This window comes from Coccinella septempunctata, chromosome 1 (assembly GCF_907165205.1).
Source record: "Coccinella septempunctata chromosome 1, icCocSept1.1, whole genome shotgun sequence".
NCBI lineage: Eukaryota > Metazoa > Arthropoda > Insecta > Coleoptera > Coccinellidae > Coccinella > Coccinella septempunctata.
In genome coordinates, this window is record NC_058189.1 from 7,906,478 (window position 1) to 7,918,862 (window position 12,385).

General features: G+C 35.7%; 1 protein-coding gene across 1 annotated transcript in view; it reads left to right on the forward strand.

The window, feature by feature from the left end:
* LOC123311290 (irregular chiasm C-roughest protein) overlaps window positions 1-12,385 on the forward strand; it is a 498,432-nt gene that overhangs the window by 413,495 nt on the left and 72,552 nt on the right. Inside the window, exon 7 of the mRNA XM_044895177.1 lies at window positions 8,266-8,553. Within this exon, the coding sequence (XP_044751112.1) occupies window positions 8,266-8,553 (288 nt within the window). The remainder of the gene's footprint in view (window positions 1-8,265; window positions 8,554-12,385) is intronic.

The window sequence follows — 12,385 nt, forward strand, 5'->3', positions numbered from 1 at the left end:
AAAAAAAATACTATAATAAAATATAATTGTAATTTTTACAAAATGGAGGATGATGATGAAAAATAGATAGATACATCTATCAACGGTAGTGTTCGAATTGGGAACCATCCTTAGAAAAGCATGCCAAACTACCACTACGTATGGCGTTGCCTATGCGAATACTTCTCTCAGGGCGTTTTCCGTTCCGTTCTTTCGTAATTTTGTATTCTTGTTTCGTAAATTTATTTTTCAATCCGTGATTCCAATCATAGAGGCTCAGGTTCACAAAAGATAACGCATATTCAACCGTCGCTATGGCAATGCCAGCCTACTTATAATTCAGCAGGAAAAAGTATCAAATTTTTTTTCGTGTAATATTCATGTGAATAGCGATATGTGATAAATTTTTGAAATCAGCAAAAAAATTGCAGCAAGACGAAAGAACTTTCCACTATTGTTTACATTTGAAAAATCAAAAATCCCTGTCGAATCTCGAAAAAGACTGGATCAAAAAATTTAGTAATATCATATTCAAATTCTTCATAAAAAAAGCCTGCAGAATGTTACAACGGATTTCGAATATGGGTTCAAACAAGCGAGTTGTTCAGCTTCATTGAAAATGACAATTTCCCAATTTTCGTTCATAAATCATAATCTATGAACGTTAGGCTAGATCTGTTGTCAGATTTGGAATAGTCAGGAAAAAAGAGCTCGAGAATGTGTCGTCCGTTTTCTTCTAGCTGCTATAGTTCTCGAGATCCCTTCAATAGACAACGAATTTTGCCCAGCCTGTATATACTTTATGGAGCGCGACAAGCAACCTGCGACATCTGGTATTCCAAGTGAAATCCCTTCACAACAAATTTTCAACTGAGAAAATGGATCCATGTATGGAACAGCGTGACATCTCGCGCTACTAATAAATTTGCTTGAGATTATCCATTAATTCTCCAACGATAAGCTGTTTATATTATGTTAAGCCTGTCGGTCAGCTCCACTACAAGGTCGATTGACGTTTTCGCAAGTAATCTAACATAAATTATAGCAAACTCTGGCCAAACTTTTGGACATTAGTAAATCTCGTATTCGGATGTAATTTACTGGTTAATTAGTCAAACTAATTGAATTACTGTGCCCGTCTTGTTATCTGCTGATGAGATTACATCCTATTTCGTATATTTATACGAATTTTAATGGACTCTCAAGGATATCATCATCATTACGAAGAATTTTCAATGGTAGGGTATACTTAATTTCATTTTTTGGGAGAGGTGTCCCAAAGGTCTTATTCCTCGAATCTTAAAAATTAAAGATCTTCCTCTTTAAAAAGGCGTATCGCCTGTTCGTTTCCGAATATTTCTGTCATGGAAAGGATATTGACAAAATAAAACTATTTGCTAAAACAATTTACTACTCTCAGCATGAGTGAAGCTATACAAAAATAAAATAGACACCAAATATTCGCATAACATTGCATTCATATATTTCCCCTTTTCATGAACTCCGATGGAAATTGAACTGAAGGATGTGGAGAAACAATAAAAATATTTCTGTAGTAAACTAATCGTGGAAGTGAGAGACAAACAGAGCTATAGGGGAATATTACATTTCTCCAAATTTTCAAACACCGATTGTAAGAATTCAAAAATAACGAAGTTACTTTTTTCAACACTCAGTAAACATAAAAAAAGTTGAATATAGTGTCAAATTCTCAGTGAAAAAGTGCCCCAAGGAAGTTGTTATCGTTTTTAGATATTATCGAAAAAAAAGTTATCGCACATTTTCGTAAGTTTCGTAATATCATCAAGACACATGAAGATATCGTGAAACTATTTTCACTAATGGACTCGCAACGTTTCTACCTATCTAGTCTAGAAGTCCAGTAACAGCCAAAATCAAGCAATTGAATGTCCTCAAACGACTGATACATTTTTTCACAAAAAACCACAAAAGCTGTACTGTGTTTTCGGTGTTCGAAAAAAACATGGAATCCCAAACCCGTGGGGTAGGCTTTCCAGAGTGGTGGAAACATCGAACCTTATTCCTTTGGGAAGCATTAGATTGATTGAACGTATTGCCCTTAATACCTCCCATTGGCGAGCATAAATGTATTGAATATAATGTAATTAACACAATGGATCTGATTCCGGATGATTAATAGATGATATCACCGAATTCCTGAAGTAAAAAGGATCATTTGTTAAATCGTTCATTCCAGGCACCTTGAGGGCATTAATTTGATTAATTGCCGGGAAGCTTGTCTTGGATTGGACGAGTAAGTATTATCTAGCTGAAGTCAACATCAAGTTTGATATTTTTAATTAAAACCTGGAGGTGTAAGGAATATACACCTTTTTTATAACTGATTCAATGTATCAAAATCATGAATGTCGCAATGACAAAATGACATGGTGTTTTGTTTTTTCGTCATACTTATTTATTTATTTAACGCAAGTTTAATCAGTCTCATTAGTTAATACTCATTTTAGGTTTATCGACTATCAGGAACAAAGCCTTTTGCTTAAGTATAATAAAATACATATATATCAAGAAAAAATGTAGCCAATCACAAAAACCATTTTGTCCATATAGTAACTACGGACAAAATGACATACTAATATATTAACAACACAATTCACAAGTATATCGTTTGGTATACTTTGGGAGATCAGCGCATGAAGCATGAGCCCAAAAGACAACAAATCCTACATCGTAACCAACTCTCATCGGGCTAAGAACGTAAAAAGAAATCATTGCAATGAATGCAAGCGAAGTCGCTATCTTTGTCTTCTGTCTCACATAAGAAACTTTCGCTTCTTGAGCTATAATCTCTCTGAGCAGTTGTACGGTGTCTCGATACTCTAAATCTCTTGTCTGATGATGAAGTGTTGTTGGAAGCAGGAATATTTCTTTCTTTCATAACGTACTATGTCATTTTCCACTCACTATCTTATTGATTGCGAAAATATGTAGCTAAAATGGAGGTAATAAAAGCTGTGGAGGTCTGGTTTGCAGAGCAAGAAAAACATTTTGTTTGAAAGGTCTAGAGACGTTGCAGGTTTGCAGTAATAAATTTATCCAATTAAGAGGAGAATATGTTGAATAATAAAATATTTTGACATCGAAATTTTGTTTAGTTCTTTATTAAACTAAGACGTTTTCAATATATCCTCGTAGTTTAATATTGTGCCAAGACTTCAACTTTGGTAGCCTTGCCAGAAATATGTCCTCCAACAGAGAATGGAGGGTCAATTAAATTTAAAGTTAAAACGAAATATGTACTAAAACAAAAAAAAAACGAGCGATCAGGATCCTTTTCAACGCTAACAAGTTCTTCACGTTAGTTGATACACATTAGGTACAAAAAAATTCATTTCGTCCGTGAAAGATGCATAGATTATCATATCGGCTAAGGTAAATTTCACCTGACAGCTCTTTCGAGAAAACCTAATCATAGCATACCGGTTCATACTCCAACAGAAGTGCATTAGCTTATAAAGTTAACTGCATGAAAGGCATATTGTTATGTATTTTTTTTATTGACAATTCACTTTATATCCAAAGAGAACTTAATATATACAGTCAAATCCTCTTAGTACGTTATGTATTCCAACGATTATTCGCCAAATGTTATTATTACCAGAGTGACGCCAGAGGCCAGATTAAACAATGCAGATCCGCCAACACAGTTTGCGAATCAGATGCTGCATTTTAACGGGCCGTAAAACCGATTATTAGAAGTAATCATCGGATAAAATATAACCTATTTACCCATTTACAATTTCACGTGCGGCCAACAAATTCCGTGTTTACGAGCCTCTGTCACTTATTCTGGCATTTACAAGTTCGTTTATTCGCCGCGCCGCCAGAATCGATATACCAAGTATACAAATGGAGCGGAGTATGAACACTGTTATCCTAACTGTTCAGTGAACAGTTAGGCCTGCCGCAGACATGCAACTTTTCAGTTTTGCAACTGTTTAGTTGCAGAATTGAGCACAATGAATTTATATGGGTCCGCGCAGACATGCAACTGAAAAGTTGCAGCGATTACCTTTGTGTGCGCCCTCGAACCGCTTGCAATCAAACTGTTGCGCAAATGAAAAGTTGCATGTCTGCGGCAGGCCTTAGGGTGATAATAGTTTTATCTAAAACGGTATTAAGTCTTATCAATCCCTACATCCATATAGTAAAAGTGCAACCAATGGACATCGCTATGATATCTAATAGCTTGCTAGAGGTAGTATAGTACAGGGTGGCCCAACGAAAACTTAACACCTCGATTTTCCGACTTTAAAATGGAAATCAATTCATTCATTGCTGAATCTCGTTACCGAGAATAAATTTACAAAAATACTCAAAAGCCAGACTATCAGTACGAAAACGCGGAAATGCCACACAAAAAAAATAATTCCAAATGTACAATTCCGACTTGCAAGTCGGAATTCTGACTTACAAGTCGGAATTCTGAGATACAAGTCGGAATTCTGAGATACAAGTCGGAATTCTGAGATACAATTCGGAATTCTGAGATACAAGTCGGAATTCTGAGATACAAGTCGGAATTCTGAGATACAAGTCGGAATTCTGACTTACAAGTCGGAATTCTGAGATACAAGTCGTAATTCTGAGATACAAGTCGGAATTCTGTGATACAAGTCGTAATTCTGTGATACAAGTCGGAATTCTGAGATACAAGTCGGAATTCTGAGATACAAGTCGGAATTCTGACTTACAAGTCGTAATTCTGAGATACAAGTCGTAATTCTGAGATACAAGTCGGAATTCTGTGATACAAGTCGTAATTCTGAGATACAAGTCGGAATTCTGAGATACAAGTCGGAATTCTGAGATACAAGTCGGAAGAATTTTGAGATGCAAGGCAGGAGGAGGGCTAAAATAGGTCTAATGTCATTTGTTTTAAAAAAAAGTTTTATTTACATTTACTGAGGTTTTCGATTAATTATTTAGAATAATTTTGATTAGAGGTCATGGTGGTGATACAATAATCTAGGATTAATATGAGCTAATCACAAAGTCGCCCTGTGATTGAAAAAAATTGTTAAAAAATCGGCAATTTCAAGTATTTCCATAAAATTCTCCTCATTTTGAAAACGGTTCATTTTCGCTGAACTAATATGTTGATGTCATTCGATAGTATTTGGTCTACTCTATCGTGGTATGACATTTGATTCCCTAGTTTTGGGACATCCTGTATATCTCGAGCCCGAGTGCAAACCAGACATCTGGAACATTGAGGTTACGAAAACTTTCAAAGGCAAACTATCGTATTGCTTCAAGCCGAATGTTCATTTCTGGGGAAACTCGACAAATCCTTTCATAAATTCAATATTGAATAGAAGTAATTCACCCAGTGTACACTGAGAGAAATCCTGGAGAAGACCGAAACGTTGATTTATGCATAAAATGATGCTCTAATCAGCTCTTTCTCTCGGATTACCCCTTATTCAGCCCACTCACAATTGGAACTGGCCCACGATGCTAAATCGGGATTTACCTGAGAGTACTGGAGACCTAGTGGATTTTGACGATTAAATGGTAGAAAGAAAAAAAGGTTCTATGATGCATGCACTTTCAGCGGTGGGGAAAGCGTCTGCAGGTTCTCAATGATGTAAAAATGAATCATCAGCTGTACATACTCGAACGTGCCAAAATAAGATACTGTATATTAGTCCAGTAAACACAGCTCTGAAATCACTTTTCTCGGAATAAGCTGCATTTTTGATATAATGATTGTAACGGTGAAAGAAATATATGGTCGAAAATGCAGGTGTCAGAATTATTATGAACTTGATGCAAATGTTGGAAAAATCACGTTTTTCTCGAAATTTTCGAAAATGAGGAGGTTTATCAAAAAAAGTTGTAGAGCGGAAAATTCTAGTGAGAATTGAGTCTTTTCCCATACTCAAAGTGTTCATACCGACTGATTAGCAACGTATATCTGTATTTTAGCTAGGCAATCGAATTTTGAATTTCCCGCACGCCGACAAGTCAGAAACGAGTAGTTTGTCTAGCGAAGATCTGCCTGGAATACAGGGTTGGCTTCAAGTTATTTCGTCTGGAGAGTGCTTTCATAATTCTAAAAATAATTTCGGAACATGAAATAACAGCTTTTGCTATAACATTATTCGCTATGAATTTGGTCTTAATTCGACGTTTCCACCATACCGGGTGTCACAAAAGGTTTATTAAAATTCTAAGAGTAGTATGTCTCATATGCCCTACGTGTGCACCTGATACTAGATTTATGATCTGACAGTTTGCGTTGTGTAAGCTGAGCAGATTATCCCCAGTTCAATGACGGACGGACCTGGTGAATGTGTATATATTTATACATATATACGGGGCGAGTCTTTGAATCGTAAAAATATTTAAACAGTAGATTCTTGCCGTAAAAAGAAACACTTTTTTCCTGTACCATTTTTTTCAGATTCAGTCCTGATAAAGAGATATAGCCATTTTAGGTTTCATAATGAGCAGTGCCACCCCTAGTAAAACAAAATAACCTTCAGAACAACTAGCTAATTCTGTGGTACTACAAATCTGTGGATCTTTTAAAAAGAGTTGTATTCGGTCAAAGTACCAAATTTTTCGAATTTTATACATATTTTTTATTTTTCGTCAAATTACTCGGAAACTATATTTCGAAATTCATTTCTTTCGATAAAACCGTTTGGGAGAACTATAAAAATAACATTTTTTATGTTTTTCAACACCCTGTATCTTTTAAACCGAGCTGATTGGGAAAGAGTGGTATGGGAAAAAAGTTTTTTTTTCACCTCGCGAATCTAATGTAAAATATTTGTACAAGTCGAAGACTCACCCTGTATATGCTATGGTGTATATGCGTATAGTGTTAAAAAATAATAATTTAGTAAAAACAGAGAAATAATAAAAGTGTGTAACAACACAAAAACGAGAATATAATAATATTAATACAATGGTTGTGCATAACACTGTGGAATGAGATTAGAGCTTCAGGCGTTGCTAGAGAAGCTTCTTCATCCTCAAAATTTGAATGTCTGAAATGTTTGATCAGGGAGAAAAACGCTGCTGCATTAACCATTTTCTTTATGTTTGTAACTTGGAACATGCCTTACAATATCTCTTCTTTCTCCAAATGCAGTGCTTAATTGACCCAAACACTTCGTAGATTGGACATCAGAATCAAGTTTTGTTTTTTTAAGGAATGGAAATTCTTTTGAAAGATCTTCCGTAAATTTGCACTTTCTGTTTTTATTATCCATCTCGAATATTCTTTAGAAAAATACTGAATTGAATTCAAGATTTCGACGGACATTTTGACGGACGTTTTCCAGTGACGGACTTCTTGGACGAATGACTTCTTGAAGGATTGACGGACGTCTGGTCACCTTAGCGTAGTAAGGTGGCAGTACGGAAGAGTTGTATCAGATTTTCAGAGGATATGTTAATTGTACCCTAAGAAAGTTACTTTTCAAGAGACTGACAATTCAGACAAGGTCACAGCGGTCCTTTCAAAATGCAAAAAAAATCGTTACTTGTACATACTGAAGCGTGTCAGATTTTCATACAGATGGTTTATCTCGGTGTTGTAGACGTGTTGACCCATTAATCTGAAACTAATCAGGGGAAGTTTTCTTTAATTTGACAATTTGAAGATGATAACAATGCCTTTTTTTTGCAAATATCTCCTTTTCTGCACCACCAATCGTTTCTGTATTCATCATGAAAGTTGTAGATAATGAAATTCTATACAACTTTTGTCTGAAGCAATTTGACACACTGTTAACCGTTTTCGAGTTAGAGGTTGATGATGGCGAGGAGCTTAGCCGCACATGCGAAATGCCAAGGTCACTGTAGAAACCCAGTCTAATGTACCTTCATCGCCATATATCCCAAAAACTTTCAAGCGCAGAAGAAATTACTTCAGACAAAATTCATACAAAATGTTATGCTCTACAACTTTTATAATGAATGCGAAAACAATTTGAAGCCCAGGAAAGGAGATAATTTTTAAAAAACTCTTATTTTGTGACCTTCACGTTCACGTGATCGCCGTCGGCCGATAAGATTGGTTTCTTTCTAAGGAATCTAAGGTCTTAGTTCTTAGAATCTCAGCCTGAACTACCATTATTCAAACTTTGGTTAAGCAGCCTCAATCTAGAGGTGTGTTCTCCTTACAATCCTTGTACTTCAATTTTAGTCCATCAACTCAAATGAGTCCAAATACTGCGAAGACTATGAAAGAAAATATGTACTTCAGTTCATCACTTCTCTTTTCAGATCCACCAAAGATCGTGAGTGTGGGAAGAGACAAAGTCAAAACAGCAATATTATTCTCTTCTATGGCTTTCGAATGTATGGGTGAAGGAAATCCTCCTCCAACTTACCAGTGGCTGCAGAAGCTTCCATCGCCGTCAAGTATGGTCATCGAGCGATCTAGAGAAGCCAAATTGTATATATCAAATGTAACATACGACTATCAGGGAGAGTACACTTGCAAGGTTAGGAATATTATTAAGGGAGAGGAGAGAGTAGAGATCAGTGAACCTATTATTCTGCAAGTACATGGTGAGTGGTTGAATGAATAATTGAATGAATAATGACTCATTAGTCCTACACAAACTTCAATACCGAAGTTCACTAGGACTTCGGCTTTACTAATCTTATAAATCTATTCCTAAAATTCGGTGTGCCTGGACCATATAAGCAATTAAGTTTCAGTAAATAATAAATTAACATTACCTTGAATGGAAATCACCTTCCAAATATATTTACAGGTTTAATAATGAAAATTTGATTGACTAAACTAAACAAAGGAAAAATTGCTATCCAAATCAGACTCTTCGCTTTTTTAGTAGGGACCAAGAAGTCACTTTCGACTCAAGATAAATAGTTCATTAGACATTGTTATTCTGATAAAATTCTTCAATAACTCAAGTTGACTAAAATGTCCTTTCGTAGTAATTGGTAGGTACCATAACCAGCAGTTACGGTAAATCTTAAAATGTAATCAGCCAGTTTTAATATTTTAATTATATTTCGTTGCTAATGGACCAGTTTCCTCGGTTTTAATCATTCACATGACTCGCAAGCAGAAAATGAAATTTAAAGTTAGGTAAGTAATACTTGTGGGATCTGCCAATCTAGTTTTGACAGAATTAATTTTGTTAATCAAGGTTCTATGTTCTCCGCATTTTCAAATGTTGGGATATCAGCGGAAAATGAAAACTGGAAACCTTTCTATTGAAAGATTCAATATTTTGAATCTTCGTTTTCATTAATGATGTCACGTTTATGGATGAATTATGAATAAGCGTCTATATAATAACTGTTTGAACTGTTTCCTATAAAATGTGTACAGGGTGAGTTTTTGACACGTACAAATGTTTCAACAGTTGATTCTTGAGGTCAAAAGAAGCACTTTTTCCCTAGGCCATTTTTTCCGATTCGGCCCTGATAAAAAGAAATAGCCATTTTAAGTTTTCATATCACTAGCTAAATCTGTGACACTACACATCTGTGGATCTTTTAAAAAAAAGTTGCATACGGTCAAAGTTCCCAATTTTTCGAATTTCACGGATATTTTTCATTTCAAATTATTATCAAATTTCTCACAAACGAGAAAATATGAAGAATACTTCTATTTTACAAAATGTTCGATAGCGGCCAACTTTGTTCCAATCAAAAGTTGGGTTCTTCGAATTTTTGGTATTTTTATGGTACTTAATGATCATAATGAGAACACTGGAAGACGTGGGTTATATCTTATTAATCAAATAAATGAAAATCTATATTCCAAAATTCATTTCATTCGATAAAACAGTTTGTCTCATCCTCTTGTTGATACTCTTTGCTTTCCCACTCCGGGCATAGATAGTCACCAACCAGATCTGGCCGCCGCTGTATTCTTCTCGAGTCTCCATTATAACTGTGGACCAAAGACCTCCACTGTGATCTGTCTAACGCTAGTTGTTTCCATTAATGATTGGTATTAACTGATTTTAGGGAAATATATCCTTAAACCGCTCATACTGGTCTCCTTCTTTCCGATCTCCCTCTGTGAATTCGCCATACAAAGCTATTTTGGGGAGTCTCGTGTCTTGCATCCTCAGAATATGGCTGCTCCATCGGGCTCTCGTTAATTGAGACTCATTTGTTGTTCAACTCGCGCGCTGCAAGACTTCCCAATTTGAAACTTTGTGGAACAATCTGATGTGCATTATTTGTCTAAGATGACGTTGTCGCGTTTGTTCAAGCTGTTTAATATGTCGCCTGTAGGGCGTCCAGCCTTCGCTTCCGTAAAGAATCGTTGGGAGGACCACTGCTTTGTAAACAGCTGTCTTGGTCTTCAGATTGAGGTTGTGATTTTGAAACACAGCAGAAGAAGTCATATGAATAAGAACATGAAGTTGACCATGATTGAAACTATCGCTCGACCACAACTCACATATGGATCGGCGGCATGGTTCTTCGCAGCCAAGACCCACATCAAGAAAATACGGGCCACTGAGAATAAACTCCTTAGAATGGGAACCAGTTGCAGAATTTAGTAAGAGAAAGGCGGAACGGATATTCGACGAAGCCAAACAACATCCAGATGAGGAACTACGAAGATTAGTCGACTACGATCCAACAGAAGAAGCTAGAAGGTCAAGAACCTACCACCGAAGACCGAGATATCAGTTAAGGATTTAAATGTAACCAAAGAAGAGCTTAATCTATAAAAGATATAGGCAGCATACAACTATCAACACGACTATGATCGTGTGAGAGTCCAGAAACCATAAGAGTCAACTGGTTATTAGGCAAAATACCCGGAACCTATGAAGAAGCAGTTTAGGGTTTTTAGTGGGTCTCGAGCTCAGGAGAGTGAGAATCCCCACACTTGTTCCCCCTCAGGAGAGGGTGTGTTCGTCTGTCATATTTTGCCCCTGCTACATAAAAAAAAATTGAAACACTCTGTCAACATTAATATTTAAATTCTCAGCAAACTCTTGATCTCGCGATGGAATCATCGATATTCTTTCATTCATTTCTTTAAAAAACCGGTAAAGGAAAAAAGAAATGCTTTAGACCTCAAAAATCTACTGTTATATTTGTACTAGTCAAAGGCTCGCCCTGTATACGTTCGTTGGTAAATTTATATGAGGTATGAGTGTTTATATTTTTTTGTGTATTTATTGAAAGATTTTCGCAGCTGGGGGTATATAACATACCGATCTAAAAAAATGACTCTACAATGCCGTCATCTAAATTGACCGTACGTTTCAATTTGATGTTAAAAGGTTGGCGAGGCTGTCCGTTTTTTTATGATTCTGCGCTTCTGGGAGGAGGAGAGGAAAGTTCTCCCCCTTCCGCCTTTATAGCGGCGACCCTGGACGTAATTATATGACTTATATCCTTCAAGTGCAAATCTAGTTAAATTGCATTAACATCAAATATCTATAGATCCTTATTTCGAAAAAAGCCAAAAAAATTATTAAACTTTTCGATTAATTAACTTCTGATCACCGATTTCGAAGCAGTGAACAAATATTATATTGCAGATATCATATACCAAATATGTGTTCGTCCAAAAATAAAATAAAGCATAAATGGTATTTCTCAACAAACGATAAATGTTTGCCAACAAATAAAAATTCCCCTGCATGGATAGAGTAAACAGTTCTTATTATTATTATTATACACACCTACCATATTCAATTCGCTGTAATCTGAAATAATTTTTACTGAACTTTGTGGATTTGCGACAAGCCGTTGAACTTTATAATTATGACTGAAATGAAACATGACATCCACCCTTTGCAGAAATATAGTACATAAATGACATTAAAATCGCATCTTGATCCACTATCTGTAAGTTGTTTCGGGAGTAACAGAATTCATTCATCTCATTCATCTCATGCCAACCTGATAGTAAATTTCATTACATGCAATTTCTGCAGAACTGAATTTTCAGCTCACTTATTCTTGAAGATTGCTCGTTCCATCTCACACATATTCTCGACCGAGCTATCCGAACCATATCTTCTTGAATATATTTCAAGAAGTTACGAAGAATTGGATTCCACTATCATATAATATGAAAGAAAGTAGATGTATTCCGAAGAATTTATATTCAGCTTTTTCTCTCGACGCTTTATCATTCACACTACAATTTTCATAAACCGTATTTCGCGAAAAAAAGGAAACTATTGAACGATTTGATTTAAATTCATGTATTTCCTACCTATCCTTCCTTTTTCCTAGTTTTCCTAGTTTCGATATTGGATCGAAATTCCGAAAAAAAATTTTCAATGATTATATAGGGTGTCTATAAATAAATGCGAAGGACTTAGGGAGATGATTCCTCGATGAAAGTAAGCAGGAATATTTCCTATAAATTTTTTTCGAAATCGAC